Raw genomic sequence first — 17,720 nt, 5'->3', positions numbered from 1 at the left:
ATGATAACTATAATTTTAGTGAATTGGAAAGGGAAATAATTTAGATATTACACCGTTATTGTAATAATATTACAAAAGTTGTTTTCCTTTAATGAGGATGTCGCACTCTCATTCTCTTCAACATGCCTTTTGTAAGTCGGAGACAATACAAACACATAAATCTTTTATAATTATTAGTTATTACTTGTACAATTTACATCCAATCATACTTGCGAGTTTAGATGACAATTTTTGATTAGGACTTCATAGAATGTACTATGGATGTGTTAACAACAGATCCCCTCACGTATACTTATTTATGCACTCATCGTGGCCAGACACTCGTGGTCATAAAAAATATGTGCACCAAAAAAATGGACATGGCTCTATCCATAATATATTATCTAAGAAGCATTTGCTATGAAGTCTTAAAAATCTAGTAGGGAGAAAAATATTTCAAGAGGCTCAACATCTTAATAATAAGAGCTATTTCTAAGAGGTTAACAATCAAGAGAACAACTTGATAAGTAGGGACCGGATTTATATGCACAAAAAATCCTCAAAATATGCTTCTAAAAATGCTGTAATATGTTATAAAATATGTATTTATTTCTAAATATGTATTTAAATATGCACTTAAAATTTTGTTTAAAACTATGTAAAAATATGTAAATGTATTATGTAAAATTATGTAACAATATTTATTAATTAATATGGTATTAAAAAAGTATAAAAAAGCTTTTAAAGTATTTTTTCGTCTTCGTCGCCATTCAACATTCTGTATCTTCAATCTATAAAGTATTAGCTCACATTAATAAAAACTGAAACAAAAATTGAATTCATATATTACCTTATTGCATTGGATGATCAGAAGTTCCTTAATGTGTTCAAACGTTAAATTCCTCCGATTATCTGTAAGTACATTTTTATACATTGAAAAACTTCGCTCGACCTCAGCAGTATTTATAGGAGCGTACTTCATACATGCAATATCACTTGCATTTAAATCTTCAGGTAGTTCATAGTTTCCGTCTATTTCTCCTTCCAAAATCTTAGAAATTGTCTTCATTATTTTATATCCAGGGTTTTTTTTTAATACAGTTGTAAGTTTGGCATTTATAATACCACCAATTTTGTTTTTTGATAATTTTAATGTGGTTTTTGCATTTTTAATTTTGATCATGGCCTCTGATAACAAGTAATCTTTTGATTCTAACATTTTTATCGTGCTCGGAATTATTTCAAAATTTGATTTAATGTAAATTAAATTAGTTTTCAAATTAGGATCTTTTATCAAATCTTGCGATTTTTTAATTGAAATAGAGTCTTCACTGTTTAATTGAAGAATTATTTCTTTAATAATTTCCAAGTTGTCACAATAATAAAAAGCAGCGTTTAGCCATGTACCCCAACGCGTTAATATAGGTTGTGGTGGAAGTGCGAGATTAGGGGCCATATTTCGGAAAAGTATCGTACGCGATGGAGCTTTTAAAAAAACTTTTTTGACGTTAGAAATAAGTTCATCAATTTGAGGGAATTGATTTCTTATTTCTTCGGCAACCCTGTGTAATCCATGTGCTACACATGTAATATGAACGACTTTTGGATAAAATGATTTAATAGATTTACCTGATTTAATCATATAGGGTGCAGCGTCACTTAAAAATAGCAATACCTTATTGTGCCGAATACCAGTAGGCCATAAAATTGATAGCGCCCGATCGAAAAGTTGAGCAATTGTGCTATGGTTTGTTTTTTCCAAAGCCTCGGAATGAAGTAAAAATGTTTGACTTGGTCGATCTATTTCTAATGTACCGACAATTACATTCGCTACATATCGTCCCTCACAATCGGTAGTTTCGTCGATTGAAATCCAGATATTATGATCCCCAATTGAACTTCTTATGTTGTTTATAGTTTCAGAGTAGCATTTTTTCACATAATTTTTTCGTAAGGTCGACTCATCTGGTATGTGTCGTTTAGTATATTTTTCTAAGAAAGCGCGAAGAGATGGATTTTGTAATTTAAATAAAGGAATATTTGCAGAAATAAAAGCTTGGCAAATATCTTCATTAAAGTTATCCATGTTCATATTAGAAATAAAAGTTTGTTTTTTATTTATTGAATGTGTTTCTTTGAGTTTTAAATTGTTCTTGTGTTTATCACGTGATAAATGTTGGTCTACCAAAAACTTTGTAGTCGCATTAACTGGAATTTCACAAATATTGCAATACAAAATTGAACCATCGGTTTTAAAAATATCTTTATGATCGTTTACGTATGTCTGTAAACGACTCCTAATTGGAGTTTTTACTTTAGGCATTTCAAAGTTCCGAATTAAAATTATATCTAAACTCACTAGACGCACTCGGGCACAATTTTAAACATCAAACGCAAGACACGGACTGACATCGAAAACTGACCGTCTAACACTTAAATTCTATTATATGAGCAACGAATTTATCTATATTTATATATATATATATATATGCTGCATAAGAGTATATGACTATATGAAGTATGTAATCTTATCTTTGGAAATAACGACCGATGTCAATTTTATCGATTTTATGTGTCTGTAAACGTGAAAATACGACGAAAAACGAATATATGTGTTATAAATAATAATATGCACTTTAAAACTACAAATATGCATGCAATATGTATTTAATAGGTAAAAACGTTGAAATATGCAAAATATGCAAAATAAAATTGGTGTTATTTTAATAAGAGTGATCGAAATCGGGGAAAATTTTCATCAAATTTCGAAAAGCTTATTCCAATACATATATGCATTTGCATATAAATCCGGTCCCTGTTGATAAGTAAACACTTAAATCGGAAATCAACTAAGGATCTTTTTATTCAAAGTGTCCTAGTTAACCATCCGTTTGTCACGCGTTACCCAAATAGCATTTATTTTTCTATGATCATTTAGAATATTTAGATTGATACTTATTAAACCCAGTGTCGTAGTCAGCCTTCCCGAGGGGTATTGGGTGTATAGTACTGTATACACTTCGCCTCCCCAAATCCTAACCCTGGCTATGGCACTGCCTTCCCCGCGGACGTGCAGATGGTTAATTAAGTCATAAGAAGGTTTGTTTAGGTTAGGTACCTATAGTCAATGGTAAGTTGAGCTCAAGTGATGATAGATGACTATCATCACTGGTCGTGACCTTTGCATAGATCTTTTCATACTAACTAACAAGGTATTCGAAATTGTCAACATAACAATGAAAAATATTTAAAAATTAACGAGGAAATTATTAATATTAAAATATAATATTAAACTTATATATAAGTGAATTATACATACTTTTTTTTAGCTTTTATAATGAATACTTATTACTCAAAATATTATATATACCTGATTAATATTGTCATAATTTGGATCACGATTTTAAAGCCATACGAGTATTAGTGTTATACCAGAATTTCATGTAAACTAATGTCAATAACAATAAATAATGCATCTTCTGATCATAATTTGTTCAATAACATACAAAAAATCTATCTTATTTTTGTGTTCACAATTTTCAAACTTTTTTAGCCACTTCACACTAAAAAACAATTATATCATGATTTAATTATCCTTCAAATTTTATTTCATTTATTTTTCTTGAGAATACATAGTGCAGTCTTCATTGTGTATTCAGAAAATTTAATTTTTTCCAAATTTCTTTTTTGATCCTTAAAAACCATTTTCCTGCGAGCGCCAATACCCTCTTTCCATTTTTATTTTCAAAATATAGCTCTAGTTAATTTTTTTGGCTATAATATTCAAACTCTTTTAACCATGCTCAACAAAAAAACCTAATTTTATCATGATTCAATTATCCTTCATATTTTATTTCATTAATTTTTCTTGAGAATACACTGTGCAGTCTTCATCGTGTATTCAGAGAATTTAATTTTATCCAAATATCTTTTTGATCCTTAAAAACCATTTGCCTTCGGGCGCCAATACCCCCTTTCCATTTTTATTTTCAAAATATAGCTCTAGTTTATTTTTGTGGACACAATATTTAAACTTTATTAGCCACTTGCAACTAGAAAACATAATTATATCATGATTTAATTATCCTTCAAATTTTATTTCAATTATTTTTCTTGAGAATACATAGTGCTGTCTTCATTGTGTATTCAGATAATTTATATTTTTTCCAAATTTCTTTTTTGATCCTTAAAAACCATTTGCCTGCGGGCGCCAATACCCCCTTCCCATTTTTACTTTCAAAATATAGCTCTAGTTTATTTTTTTGGTCACAATAATCAAACTCTTTTAACCGTGTTCAACTATAATACCTAATTTTATAATGAGTTAGTTAGTTATCCTTCATTCATTTTTCTTGAGAATACTTTGTGCAGTCATCATTGTGTATTCAGAGAATTTAATTTTTTCCAAATTTTTTGTTTGATCCTTAAAAACCATTTGCCTGCGGGCGCCAATACCCCCTTTCAATTTTTATATTCAGAATATAGCTCTAGTTTATTTTTGTGGACACAATTTTTAAACTTTATTAGCCACTTGCAACTAGAAAATATAATAATATCATGATTCAATTATCCTTCATATTTTATTTCATTAATTTTTCTTGAGAATAAATATTAAAGTCATTTAAGTGTATTCCAAGACTATAATTTTTTCCAAATTTTTTGTTTGATCCTTAAAAACCATTTGCCTGCGGGCGCCAATACCCCCTTTCAATTTTTATATTCAGAATATAGCTCTAGTTTATTTTTGTGGACACAATTTTTAAACTTTATTATCCCCTTGCAACTTAAAAAATATAATTTTATCATGAGTTAGTTATCCTTCATTCATTTTTCTTGAGAATACAATGTGCAGTCTTCATTGTGTATTCCAAGACTATAATTTTTTCCAAATTTTTTGTTTGATCCTTAAAAACCATTTGCCTGCGGGCGCCAATACCCCCTTTCAATTTTTATATTCAGAATATAGCTCTAGTTTATTTTTGTGGACACAATTTTTAAACTTTATTATCCCCTTGCAACTTAAAAAATATAATTTTATCATGAGTTAGTTATCCTTCATTCATTTTTCTTGAGAATACAATGTGCAGTCTTCATTGTGTATTCAGAGAATTTAATTTTTTCCAAATTTCTTTTTTTATCCATAAAAACCATTTGCCTGTGGGCGCCTTTACCCCCTTTCCATTTTTATTTTCAAAATATAGCCCTAGTTTATTTTTGTGGACACAATTTTTAAACTTTATTATCCCCTTGCAACTTAAAATATATAATTTTATCATGAGTTAGTTATCCTTCATTCATTTTTCTTGAGAATACATTGTGCAGTCTTCATTGTGTATTCAGATAATTTATATTTTTTCCAAATTTCTTTTTTGATCCTTAAAAACCATTTGCCTGCGGGCGCCAATACCCCATTCCCATTTTTACTTTCAAAATATAGCTCTAGTTTATTTTTTTGGTCACAATAATCAAACTCTTTTAACCATGTTCAACAAAAAAACCTAATTTTATCATGATTCAATTATCCTTCATATTTTATTTCAATAATTTTTCTTGAGAATACACTGTGCAGTCTTCATCGTGTATTCAGAGAATTTAATTTTATCCAAATATCTTTTTGATCCTTAAAAACCATTTGCCTTCGGGCGCCAATACCCCCTTTCCATTTTTATTTTCAAAATATAGCTCTAGTTTATTTTTGTGGACACAATTTTTAAACTTTATTATCCCCTTGCAACTTAAAATATATAATTTTATCATGAGTTAGTTATCCTTCATTCATTTTTCTTGAGAATACAATGTGCAGTCTTCATTGTGTATTCCAAGACTATAATTTTTTCCAAATTTTTTGTTTGATCCTTAAAAACCATTTGCCTGCGGGCGCCAATACCCCTTTCAATTTTTATATTCAGAATATAGCTCTAGTTTATTTTTGTGGACACAATTTTTAAACTTTATTATCCCCTTGCAACTTAAAAAATATAATTTTATCATGAGTTAGTTATCCTTCATTCATTTTTCTTGAGAATACAATGTGCAGTCTTCATTGTGTATACAGATAATTTATATTTTTTCCAAAATTCTTTTTTGGTCCTTAAAAACCATTTGCCTGCGGGCGCCAATACCCCCTTCCAATTTTTACTTTCAAAATATAGCTCTAGTTTATTTTTTTGGTCACAATAATCAAACTCTTTTAACCATGTTCAACTATAATACCTAATTTTATAATGAGTTAGTTAGTTATCCTTCATTCATTTTTCTTGAGAATACTTTGTGCAGTCATTATTGTGTATTCAGAGAATTTAATTTTTTCCAAATTTTTTGTTTGATCCTTAAAAACCATTTGCCTGCGGGCGCCAATACCCCCTTTCCATTTTTATTTTCGAAATATAGCTCTAGTTTATTTTTTAGGATACAATTTTTAAACATTATTATCCCCTTGCAACTTAAAAAATATAATTTTATCATGAGTTAGTTATCCTTCATTCATTTTTCTTGAGAATACAATGTGCAGTCTTCATTGTGTATTCAGAGAATTTCATTTTTTCCAAATTTCTTTTTTGATCCTTAAAAACCATTTGCCTGCGGGCACCAATACCCCCTTTCCATTTTTATTTTCAAAATATAGCTCTAGTTTAGTTTTGTGGACACAATATTTAAGCTTTATTAGCCACTTGCAACTAGAAAATATAATTATATCATGATTTAATTATCCTTCAAATTTTATTTCAATTATTTTTCTTGAGAATACATAGTGCAGACTTCATTGTGTATTCAAAGAAATTAATTTTTTCCAAATTTCTTTTTGATCCTTAAAAACCATTTGCCTGCGGGCTCCAATACCCTCTTTCCATTTTTATTTTCAAAATATAGCTCCGGGTTATTTTTTTGGTCACAATATTCAAACTCTTTTTACCATTTTCAACTAAAAAACCTAATTTTATCATGAGTTAGTTATCCTTTATTCATTTTTCATGAGAATACATTGTGCAGTCTTCATTGTGTATTCAGAGAATTTATTTTTTTCCAAATTTCTCTTTTGATCCTTAAAAACCATTTTCCTGCGAGCGCCAATACCCTCTTTCCATTTTTATTTTCAAAATATAGCTCTAGTTTATTTTTTTGGTCATAATATTCAAACTCTTTTAACCATGCTCAACAAAAAAACCTAATTTTATCATGATTCAATTATCCTTCATTCATTTTTCTTGAGAATACATTGTGCAGTTTTCATTGTGTATTCAGAGAATTTAATTTTTTCCAAATTTCTTTTTGATCCTTAAAAACCATTTGCCTGCGGGCGCCAATACCCTCATTCCATTTTTATTTTCAAAATATAGCTCTAGGTTATTTTTTTGGTCACAATATTCAAACTCTTTTAACGATGTTCAACTAAAAAACCTAATTTTATCATGAGTTAGTTATCCTATTTTCATTTTTCATGAGAATACATTGTGCAGTCTTCATTGTGTATTCAGAGAATTTAATTTTTTCCAAATTTCTATTTTGATTTTTAAAAATCATTTGCCTGCGGGCGCCAATACCCTCTTTCCATTTTTATTTTCAAAATATAGCTCTAGTTTATTTTTGTGGACACAATATATAAACTTTATTAGTAACTTGCTACTAAAACACATAATTATATCATGATTTAATTATCCTTCAAGTTTATTTCAATTATTTTTCTTGAGAATACATAATGCAGTCTTCATTGTGTATTCAGAGAATTTCATTTTTTCCAAATTTCTTTTTTGATCCTTAAAAACCATTTGCCTGCAGGCGCCAATACCCTCTTTCCATTTTTATTTTCGAAATATAGCTCTAGTTTATTTTTTTGGTCACAATATTCAAACTCTTTTAACCATGTTCAACTATAATACCTAATTTTATAATGAGTTAGTTAGTTCTCCTTCATTCATTTTTCTTGAGAATACATTGTGCAGTCATCATTGTGTATTCAGAGAATTTAATTTATTCCAAATTTCTTTTTTGATCCTTAAAAACCATTTGCCTGCGGGCACCAATACCCCCTTTCCATTTTTATTTTCAAAATATAGCTCTAGTTTAGTTTTGTGGACACAATATTTAAACTTTATTAGCCACTTGCAACTAGAAAACATAATAATATCATGATTTAATTATCCTTCACATTTTATTTCATTAATTTTTCTCGAGAATACATGGTGCAGTATTTATTGTTAATTCAAAGAATTTCATTTTTTCCAAATTTTTTTTTTGATCCTTAGAAACCATTTGCCTGCGGGCACCAATACCCCCTTTTCATTTTTATTTTCGAAATATAACTCTAGTTTAATTATGTGGACACAATATTTAAACTTTTTTAGCCACTTGGAACTAGAAAACATAATTATATCATGATTCAATTATCCTTCAATTTTATTTCAATTATTTTTCATGAGAATACATTGTGCAGTCTTCATTGTGTATTCAGAGAATTTAATTTTTTCCAAATTTCTTTTTTGATCCTTAAAAAACATTTGCCTGCGGGCACCAATACCCCCTTTCCATTTTTATATTCAAAATATAGCTCTAGTTTATTTTTGTGGACACAATTTTTAAACTTTATTAGCCACTTGCAACTAGAAAATATAATAATATCATGATTCAATTATCCTTCATATTTTATTTCATTAATTTTTCTTGAGAATACATTGTGTAGTCTTCATTGTGTATTCAGAGAATAAAATTTTTTCTAAATTTCTTTTTTGATTCTTAAAAACCATTTGCCTGCGGGCGCCAATGACCCCTTTCCATATTTATTTTCAAAATATAGCTCTAGTTTATATTTCTGGTCACAATATTCAAACTCTTTTAACCATGTTCAACTAAAAAACCTAATTTCATCATGATTCAATTATCCTTTATATTTTATTTCATTAATTTTTTTGGGAATATATTATGCAGTCTTCATTGTGTATACTAAGACAATAATTTTTTCCAAATTTCTATTTTGATTTTTAAAAATCATTTGCCTGCGGGCACCAATACCCCCTTTTCATTTTTATTTTCGAAATATAGCTCTAGTTTATTTTTGTGGACACAATATTTAAACTTTATTAGCCACTTGCAACTAGAAAATATAATAATATCATGATTCAATTATCCTTCAAGTTTATTTCATTTATTTTTCTTGAGAATACATAATGCAGTCTTCATTGTGTATTCAGAGAATTTCATTTTTTCCAAATTTCTTTTTTGATCCTTAAAAACCATTTGCCTGCGGGCGCCAACACCCCCTTCCCATTTTTACTTTCAAAATATAGCTCTAGTTTATTTTTTTGGTCACAATATTCAAACTCTTTTAACCATGTTCAACTATAATACCTAATTTTATAATGAGTTAGTTAGTTATCCTTCATTCATTTTTCTTGAGAATACATTGTGCAGTCATCATTGTGTATTCAGAGAATTTAATTTTTTCCAAATTTTTTGTTTGATCCTTAAAAACCATTTGCCTACGGGCACCAATACCCCCTTTCCATTTTTATTTTCAAAATATAGCTCTAGTTTATTTTTGTGGACACAATTTTTAAACTTTATTAGCCACTTGCAACTAGAAAATATAATAATATCATGATTCAATTATCCTTCATATTTTATTTCATTAATTTTTCTTGAGAATACATAGTGCAGTCTTCATTTTGTATTCAGAGAATTTAACTTTTTACAATTTTTTTTTTTGATCCTTAAAAACCATTTGCCTGCGGGCGCCAATACCCCCTTTCCATTTTTATTTTCGAAATATAGCTCTAGTTTATTTTTTAGGATACAATTTTTAAACTTTATTATCCCCTTGCAACTTAAAAAATATAATTTTATCATGAGTTAGTAATCCTTCATTCGTTTTTCTTGAGATTACAATGTGCAGTCTTCATTGTGTATTCAGAGAATTTAATTTTTTCCAAATTTCTTTTTGATCCTTAAAAACCATTTGCCGGCGGGCGCCAATACCCTCTTTCCATTTTTATTTTCAAAATATAGCTCTAGTTTTTTTTTGTGGACACAATATATAAACTTTATTAGAAACTTGCTACTAAAACACAAAATTATATCATGATTAAATTATCGTTCAAATTTTATTTCATTTATTTTTCATGAGAATACATAGTGCTGTCTTCATTGTGTATTCAGATAATTTATATTTTTTCCAAATTTCTTTTTTGATCCTTAAAAACCATTTGCCTGTGGGCGCCAATACCCCCTTCCCATTTTTACTTTCAAAATATAGCTCTAGTTTATTTTTTTGGTCACAATAATCAAACTCTTTTAACCATGTTCAACTATAATACCTAATTTTATAATGAGTTAGTTAGTTATCCTTCATTCATTTTTCTTGAGAATACTTTGTGCAGTCATCATTGTGTATTCAGAGAATTTCATTTTTTCCAAATTTCTTTTTTGATCCTAAAAAACCATTTGCCTGCGGGCGCCAACACCCCCTTCCCATTTTTACTTTCAAAATATAGCTCTAGTTTATTTTTTTGGTCACAATATTCAAACTCTTTTAACCATGTTCAACTATAATACCTAATTTTATAATGAGTTAGTTAGTTATCCTTCATTCATTTTTCTTGAGAATACATTGTGCAGTCATCATTGTGTATTCAGAGAATTTAATTTTTTCCAAATTTCTTTTTTGATCCTAAAAAACCATTTGCCTGCGGGCGCCAACACCCCCTTCCCATTTTTACTTTCAAAATATAGCTCTAGTTTATTTTTTTGGTCACAATATTCAAACTCTTTTAACCATGTTCAACTATAATACCTAATTTTATAATGAGTTAGTTAGTTATCCTTCATTCATTTTTCTTGAGAATACATTGTGCAGTCATCATTGTGTATTCAGAGAATTTAATTTTTTCCAAATTTTTTGTTTGATCCTTAAAAACCATTTGCCTGCGGGCGCCAATACCCCCTTTTTATTTTTATTTTTGAAATATAGCTCTAGTTTATTTTTGTGGACACAATATTTAAACTTTATTAGCCACTTGCAACTAGAAAACATAATTATATCATGATTTAATTATCCTTCAAATTTTATTTCAATTATTTTTCTTGAGAATACATAGTGCAGTCTTCATTTTGTATTCAGAGAATTTAATTTTTTCCAAATTTTTTTTTTGATCCTTAAAAACCATTTGCCTTCGGGCGCCAATACCCCCTTTCCATTTTTATTTTCGAAATATAGCTCTAGTTTATTTTTGAAAACACAATTTTTAAACTATATTATCCCCTTGCAACTTAAAAAATATAATTTTATCATGTGTTAGTTATTCTTCATTCATTTTTCTTGAGAATACATTGTGCAGTCTTCATTGTGTATTCAGAGAATTTAATTTTTTCCAAATTTTTTGTTTGATCCTTAAAAACCATTTGCCTGCGGGCACCAATACCCCCTTTCCATTTTTATTTTCAAAATATAGCTCTAGTTTATTTTTGTGGACACAATTTTTAAACTTTATTAGCCACTTGCAACTAGAAAATATAATAATATCATGATTCAATTATCCTTCATATTTTATTTCATTAATTTTTCTTGAGAATACATTGTGTAGTCTTCATTGTGTGTTCAGAGAATAAAATTTTTTCTAAATTTCTTTTTTGATCCTTAAAAACCATTTGCCTGCGGGCGCCAATACCCCCTTTCCATTTTTATTTTCAAAATATAGATCTAGTTTATTTTTTTGGTCATAATATTCAAACTCTTTTAACCATGCTCAACAAAAAAACCTAATTTTATCATGATTCAATTATCCTTCATATTTTATTTCATTAATTTTTCTTGAGAATACACTGTGCAGTCTTCATCGTGTATTCAGAGAACTTAATTTTATCCAAATATCTTTTTGATCCTTAAAAACCATTTGCCTTCGGGCGCCAATACCCTCTTTCCATTTTTATTTTCAAAATATAGCTCTAGTTTAGTTTTGTGGACACAATATTTAAACTTTATTAGCCACATGCAACTAGAAAACATAATAATATCATGATTTAATTATCCTTCATATTTTATTTCATTAATTTTTCTTGAGAATACATTGTGTAGTCTTCATTGTGTATTCAGTGAATAAAATTTTTTCTAAATTTCTTTTTTGATCCTTAAAAACCATTTGCCTGCGGTTGCCAATACCCCCTTTCCATTTTTATTTTCAAAATATAGCTCTAGTTTATATTTCTGGTCACAATATTCAAACTCTTTTAACCATGTTCAACTAAAAAACCTAATTTCATCATGATTCATTTATCCTTTATATTTTATTTCATTAATTTTTCATGAGAATATTTTGTGCAGTCTTTATTTTGTATTCAGAGAATTTATATTTTTTCCAAATTTTTTTTTTGATCCTTAAAAATCATTTAACTGTGGGCGCCAATACCCCCTTCCAATTTTTATATTCAGAATATAGCTCTAGTTTATTTTTGTGGACACAATTTTTAAACTTTATTAGCCACTTGCAACTTAAAAAATATAATTTTATCATGAGTTAGTTATCCTTCATTCGTTTTTCTTGAGATTACAATGTGCAGTCTTCATTGTGTATTCAGAGAATTTAATTTTTTCCAAATTTCTTTTTGATCCTTAAAAACCATTTGCCGGCGGGCGCCAATACCCTCTTTCCATTTTTATTTTCAAAATATAGCTCTAGTTTTTTTTTGTGGACACAATATATAAACTTTATTAGAAACTTGCTACTAAAACACAAAATTATATCATGATTAAATTATCGTTCAAATTTTATTTCATTTATTTTTCTTGAGAATACATAGTGCTGTCTTCATTGTGTATTCAGATAATTTATATTTTTTCCAAATTTCTTTTTTGATCCTTAAAAACCATTTGCCTGCGGGCGCCAATACCCCCTTCCCATTTTTACTTTCAAAATATAGCTCTAGTTTATTTTTTTGGTCACAATAATCAAACTCTTTTAACCATGTTCAACTATAATACCTAATTTTATAATGAGTTAGTTAGTTATCCTTCATTCATTTTTCTTGAGAATACTTTGTGCAGTCATCATTGTGTATTCAGAGAATTTCATTTTTTCCAAATTTCTTTTTTGATCCTAAAAAACCATTTGCCTGCGGGCGCCAACACCCCCTTCCCATTTTTACTTTCAAAATATAGCTCTAGTTTAATTTTTTGGTCACAATATTCAAACTCTTTTAACCATGTTCAACTATAATACCTAATTTTATAATGAGTTAGTTAGTTATCCTTCATTCATTTTTCTTGAGAATACATTGTGCAGTCGTCATTGTGTATTCAGAGAATTTAATTTTTTCCAAATTTCTTTTTTGATCCTAAAAAACCATTTGCCTGCGGGCGCCAACACCCCCTTCCCATTTTTACTTTCAAAATATAGCTCTAGTTTATTTTTTTGGTCACAATATTTAAACTTTATTAGCCACTTGCAACTAGAAAACATAATTATATCATGATTTAATTATCCTTCAAATTTTATTTCAATTATTTTTCTTGAGAATACATAGTGCAGTCTTCATTTTGTATTCAGAGAATTTAATTTTTTCCAAATTTTTTTTTTGATCCTTAAAAACCATTTGCCTGCGGGCGCCAATACCCCCTTTCCATTTTTATTTTCGAAATATAGCTCTAGTTTATTTTTGAAAACACAATTTTTAAACTATATTATCCCCTTGCAACTTAAAAAATATAATTTTATCATGTGTTAGTTATTCTTCATTCATTTTTCTTGAGAATACATTGTGCAGTCTTCATTGTGTATTCAGAGAATTTAATTTTTTCCAAATTTTTTGTTTGATCCTTAAAAACCATTTGCCTGCGGGCACCAATACCCCCTTTCCATTTTTATTTTCAAAATATAGCTCTAGTTTATTTTTGTGGACACAATTTTTAAACTTTATTAGCCACTTGCAACTAGAAAATATAATAATATCATGATTCAATTATCCTTCATATTTTATTTCATTAATTTTTCTTGAGAATACATTGTGTAGTCTTCATTGTGTGTTCAGAGAATAAAATTTTTTCTAAATTTCTTTTTTGATCCTTAAAAACCATTTGCCTGCGGGCGCCAATACCCCCTTTCCATTTTTATTTTCAAAATATAGATCTAGTTTATTTTTTTGGTCATAATATTCAAACTCTTTTAACCATGCTCAACAAAAAAACCTAATTTTATCATGATTCAATTATCCTTCATATTTTATTTCATTAATTTTTCTTGAGAATACACTGTGCAGTCTTCATCGTGTATTCAGAGAATTTAATTTTATCCAAATATCTTTTTGATCCTTAAAAACCATTTGCCTTCGGGCGCCAATACCCTCTTTCCATTTTTATTTTCAAAATATAGCTCTAGTTTAGTTTTGTGGACACAATATTTAAACTTTATTAGCCACATGCAACTAGAAAACATAATAATATCATGATTTAATTATCCTTCATATTTTATTTCATTAATTTTTCTTGAGAATACATTGTGTAGTCTTCATTGTGAATTCAGAGAATAAAATTTTTTCTAAATTTCTTTTTTGATCCTTAAAAACCATTTGCCTGCGGTTGCCAATACCCCCTTTCCATTTTTATTTTCAAAATATAGCTCTAGTTTATATTTCTGGTCACAATATTCAAACTCTTTTAACCATGTTCAACTAAAAAACCTAATTTCATCATGATTCAATTATCCTTTATATTTTATTTCATTAATTTTTCATGAGAATATTTTGTGCAGTCTTTATTTTGTATTCAGAGAATTTATATTTTTTCCAAATTTTTTTTTTTGATCCTTAAATATCATTTAACTGTGGGCGCCAATACCCCCTTCCAATTGTTATATTCAGAATATAGCTCTAGTTTATTTTTGTGGACACAATTTTTAAACTTTATTAGCCACTTGCAACTTAAAAAATATAATTTTATCATGAGTTAGTTATCCTTCATTCATTTTTCATGAGAATATATTGTGCAGTCTTCATTTTGTATTCAGAGAATTTATATTTTTTCCAAATTTTTTTTTTGATCCTTAAAAACCATTTGCCTGCGGGCGCCAATACCCCCTTTCAATTTTTATATTCAGAATATAGCTCTAGTTTATTTTTGTGGACACAATTTTAACTATAATAATAACATGATTTAATTATCCTTCATATTTTATTTCATTAATTTTTCTCGAGAATACATTGTGCAGTCTTCATTGTGTATTCTAAGACAATAATTTTTTCCAAATTTCTATTTTGATATTTAAAAATCATTTGCCTGTGGGCGCCAATACCCCCTTTCCATTTTTATTTTCAAAATATCGCTGTAGGTTATTTTTTTGGTCATGATATTCAAACTTTTAACCATGTTCAACAAAAAAACCTAATTTTATCATGATTCAATTATCCTTCATTTATTTTTCTTGAGAATACATAGTGCAGTCTTCATTGTGTATTCCAAGACTAGAATTTTATACAAATTCATTTTTTGGGTCCATAAAAATCATTTAACTGCGGGCGCCAATACTCTCTTTCCATTTTTATTTTCAAAATATAGCACTAGTTTATTTTTGTGGACACAATTTTTAAACTTTATTAGCCCCATTCAACTTAAAAAATATAATTTTATCATGAGTTAGTTATCCTATTTTCATTTTTCATGAGAATACATTGTGCAGTCTTCATTGTGTATTCAGAGAATTTAATTTTTTCCAAATTTCTTTTTTGATCCTTAAAAACCATTTGCCTGCGGGCACCAATACCCCCTTTCCATTTTTATTTTCAAAATATAGCTCTAGTTTATTTTTGTGGACACAATTTTTAAACTTTATTAGCCACTTGCAACTAGAAAATATAATAATATCATGATTCAATTATCCTTCATATTTTATTTCATTAATTTTTCTTGAGAATACATTGTGTAGTCTTCATTGTGTATTCAGAGAATAAAATTTTTTCCAAATTTCTTTTTTGATCCTAAAAAACCATTTGCCTGCGGGCGCCAACACCCCCTTCCCATTTTTACTTTCAAAATATAGCTCTAGTTTATTTTTTTGGTCACAATATTCAAACTCTTTTAACCATGTTCAACTATAATACCTAATTTTATAATGAGTTAGTTAGTTATCCTTCATTCATTTTTCTTGAGAATACATTGTGCAGTCATCATTGTGTATTCAGAGAATTTAATTTTTTCCAAATTTTTTGTTTGATCCTTAAAAACCATTTGCCTGCGGGCGCCAATACCCCCTTTTTATTTTTATTTTTGAAATATAGCTCTAGTTTATTTTTGAAAACACAATTTTTAAACTATATTATCCCCTTGCAACTTAAAAAATATAATTTTATCATGTGTTAGTTATTCTTCATTCATTTTTCTTGAGAATACATTGTGCAGTCTTCATTGTGTATTCAGAGAATTTAATATTTTCCAAATTTTTTGTTTGATCCTTAAAAACCATTTGCCTGCGGGCACCAATACCCCCTTTCCATTTTTATTTTCAAAATATAGCTCTAGTTTATTTTTATGGACACAATTTTTAAACTTTATTAGCCACTTGCAACTAGAAAATATAATAATATCATGATTCAATTATCCTTCATATTTTATTTCATTAATTTTTCTTGAGAATACATTGTGTAGTGTTCATTGTGTATTCAGAGAATAAAATTTTTTCTAAATTTCTTTTTTGATCCTTAAAAACCATTTGCCTGCGGGCGCCAATACCCCCTTTCCATTTTTATTTTCAAAATATAGATCTCGTTTATTTTTGTGGACACAATTTTTAAACTTTATTAGCCACTAGCAACTAGAAAATGTAATAATATCATGATTCAATTATCCTTCATATTTTATTTCATTAATTTTTCTTGAGAATACATAGTGCTGTCTTCATTGTGTATTCAGATAATTTATATTTTTTCTAAATTTCTTTTTTGATCCTTAAAAACCATTTGCCTGCGGGCGCCAATACCCCCTTTCCATTTTTATTTTCAAAATATAGGTCTAGTTTATTATTGTGGACACAATTTTTAAACTTTATTATCCCCTTGCAACTTAAAAAATATAATTTTATCGTGAGTTAGTTATCCTTCATTCATTTTTCATGAGAATATATTGTGCAGTCTTCATTTTGTATTCAGAGAATTTATATTTTTTCCAAATTTTTTTTTTGATCCATAAAAACCATTTGCCTGCGGGCGCCAATACCCCCTTTCCATTTTTATTTTCAAAATATAGATCTCGTTTATTTTTGTGGACACAATTTTTAAACTTTATTAGCCACTAGCAACTAGAAAATGTAATAATATCATGATTCAATTATCCTTCATATTTTATTTCATTAATTTTTCTCGAGAAAACATTGTGCAGTCTTCATTGTGTATTCTAAGACAATAATTTTTTCCAAATTTCTATTTTGATATTTAAAAATCATTTGCCTGTGGTCGCCAATACCCCCTTTCCATTTTTATTTTCAAAATATAGCTGTAGGTTATTTTTTTGGTCATGATATTCAAACTCTTTTAACCATGTTCAACAAAAAAACCTAATTTTATCATGATTCTATTATCCTTCATTAATTTTTCTTGAGAATACATTGTGCAGTCTTCATTGTGTATTCAGAGAATTTAATTTTTTCCAAATTTCTTTTTTTATTCTTAAAAACCATTTGCCTGCGGGCGCCTATACCCCCTTTCCATTTTTATTTTCAAAATATAGCTGTAGTTTATTTTTTTGATCACAATATTCAAACTCTTTTAAC

The 17,720-nt window shown here is 28.2% G+C and overlaps 1 protein-coding gene across 1 annotated transcript; it reads right to left on the bottom strand.

Moving 5' to 3' along the window:
- Positions 1 to 566: 566 nt before the first annotated feature.
- On the bottom strand, positions 567 to 2,721 carry LOC149055191 (uncharacterized). Its single transcript, XM_089229730.1, has 2 exons — positions 830 to 2,721; positions 567 to 770 (listed from the first exon to the last, which is right to left on the bottom strand). The coding sequence occupies exons 1-2, from the start codon at positions 2,300 to 2,302 to the stop codon at positions 750 to 752; spliced, it is 1,494 nt and encodes a 497-aa protein (XP_089085856.1). The 5' UTR covers positions 2,303 to 2,721; the 3' UTR covers positions 567 to 749.
- Between the last annotated feature and the right edge of the window lie 14,999 nt (positions 2,722 to 17,720).

This window comes from Diuraphis noxia, unplaced genomic scaffold (genome assembly GCF_037042655.1).
Source record: "Diuraphis noxia isolate RWA-SAM2 unplaced genomic scaffold, SU_Dnox_SAM2 contig0005, whole genome shotgun sequence".
In the NCBI taxonomy this organism is placed as follows: domain Eukaryota; kingdom Metazoa; phylum Arthropoda; class Insecta; order Hemiptera; family Aphididae; genus Diuraphis; species Diuraphis noxia.
Note: the sequence above shows the minus strand (reverse complement) of the source record. Positions and strands in the feature narration are given on the sequence as shown.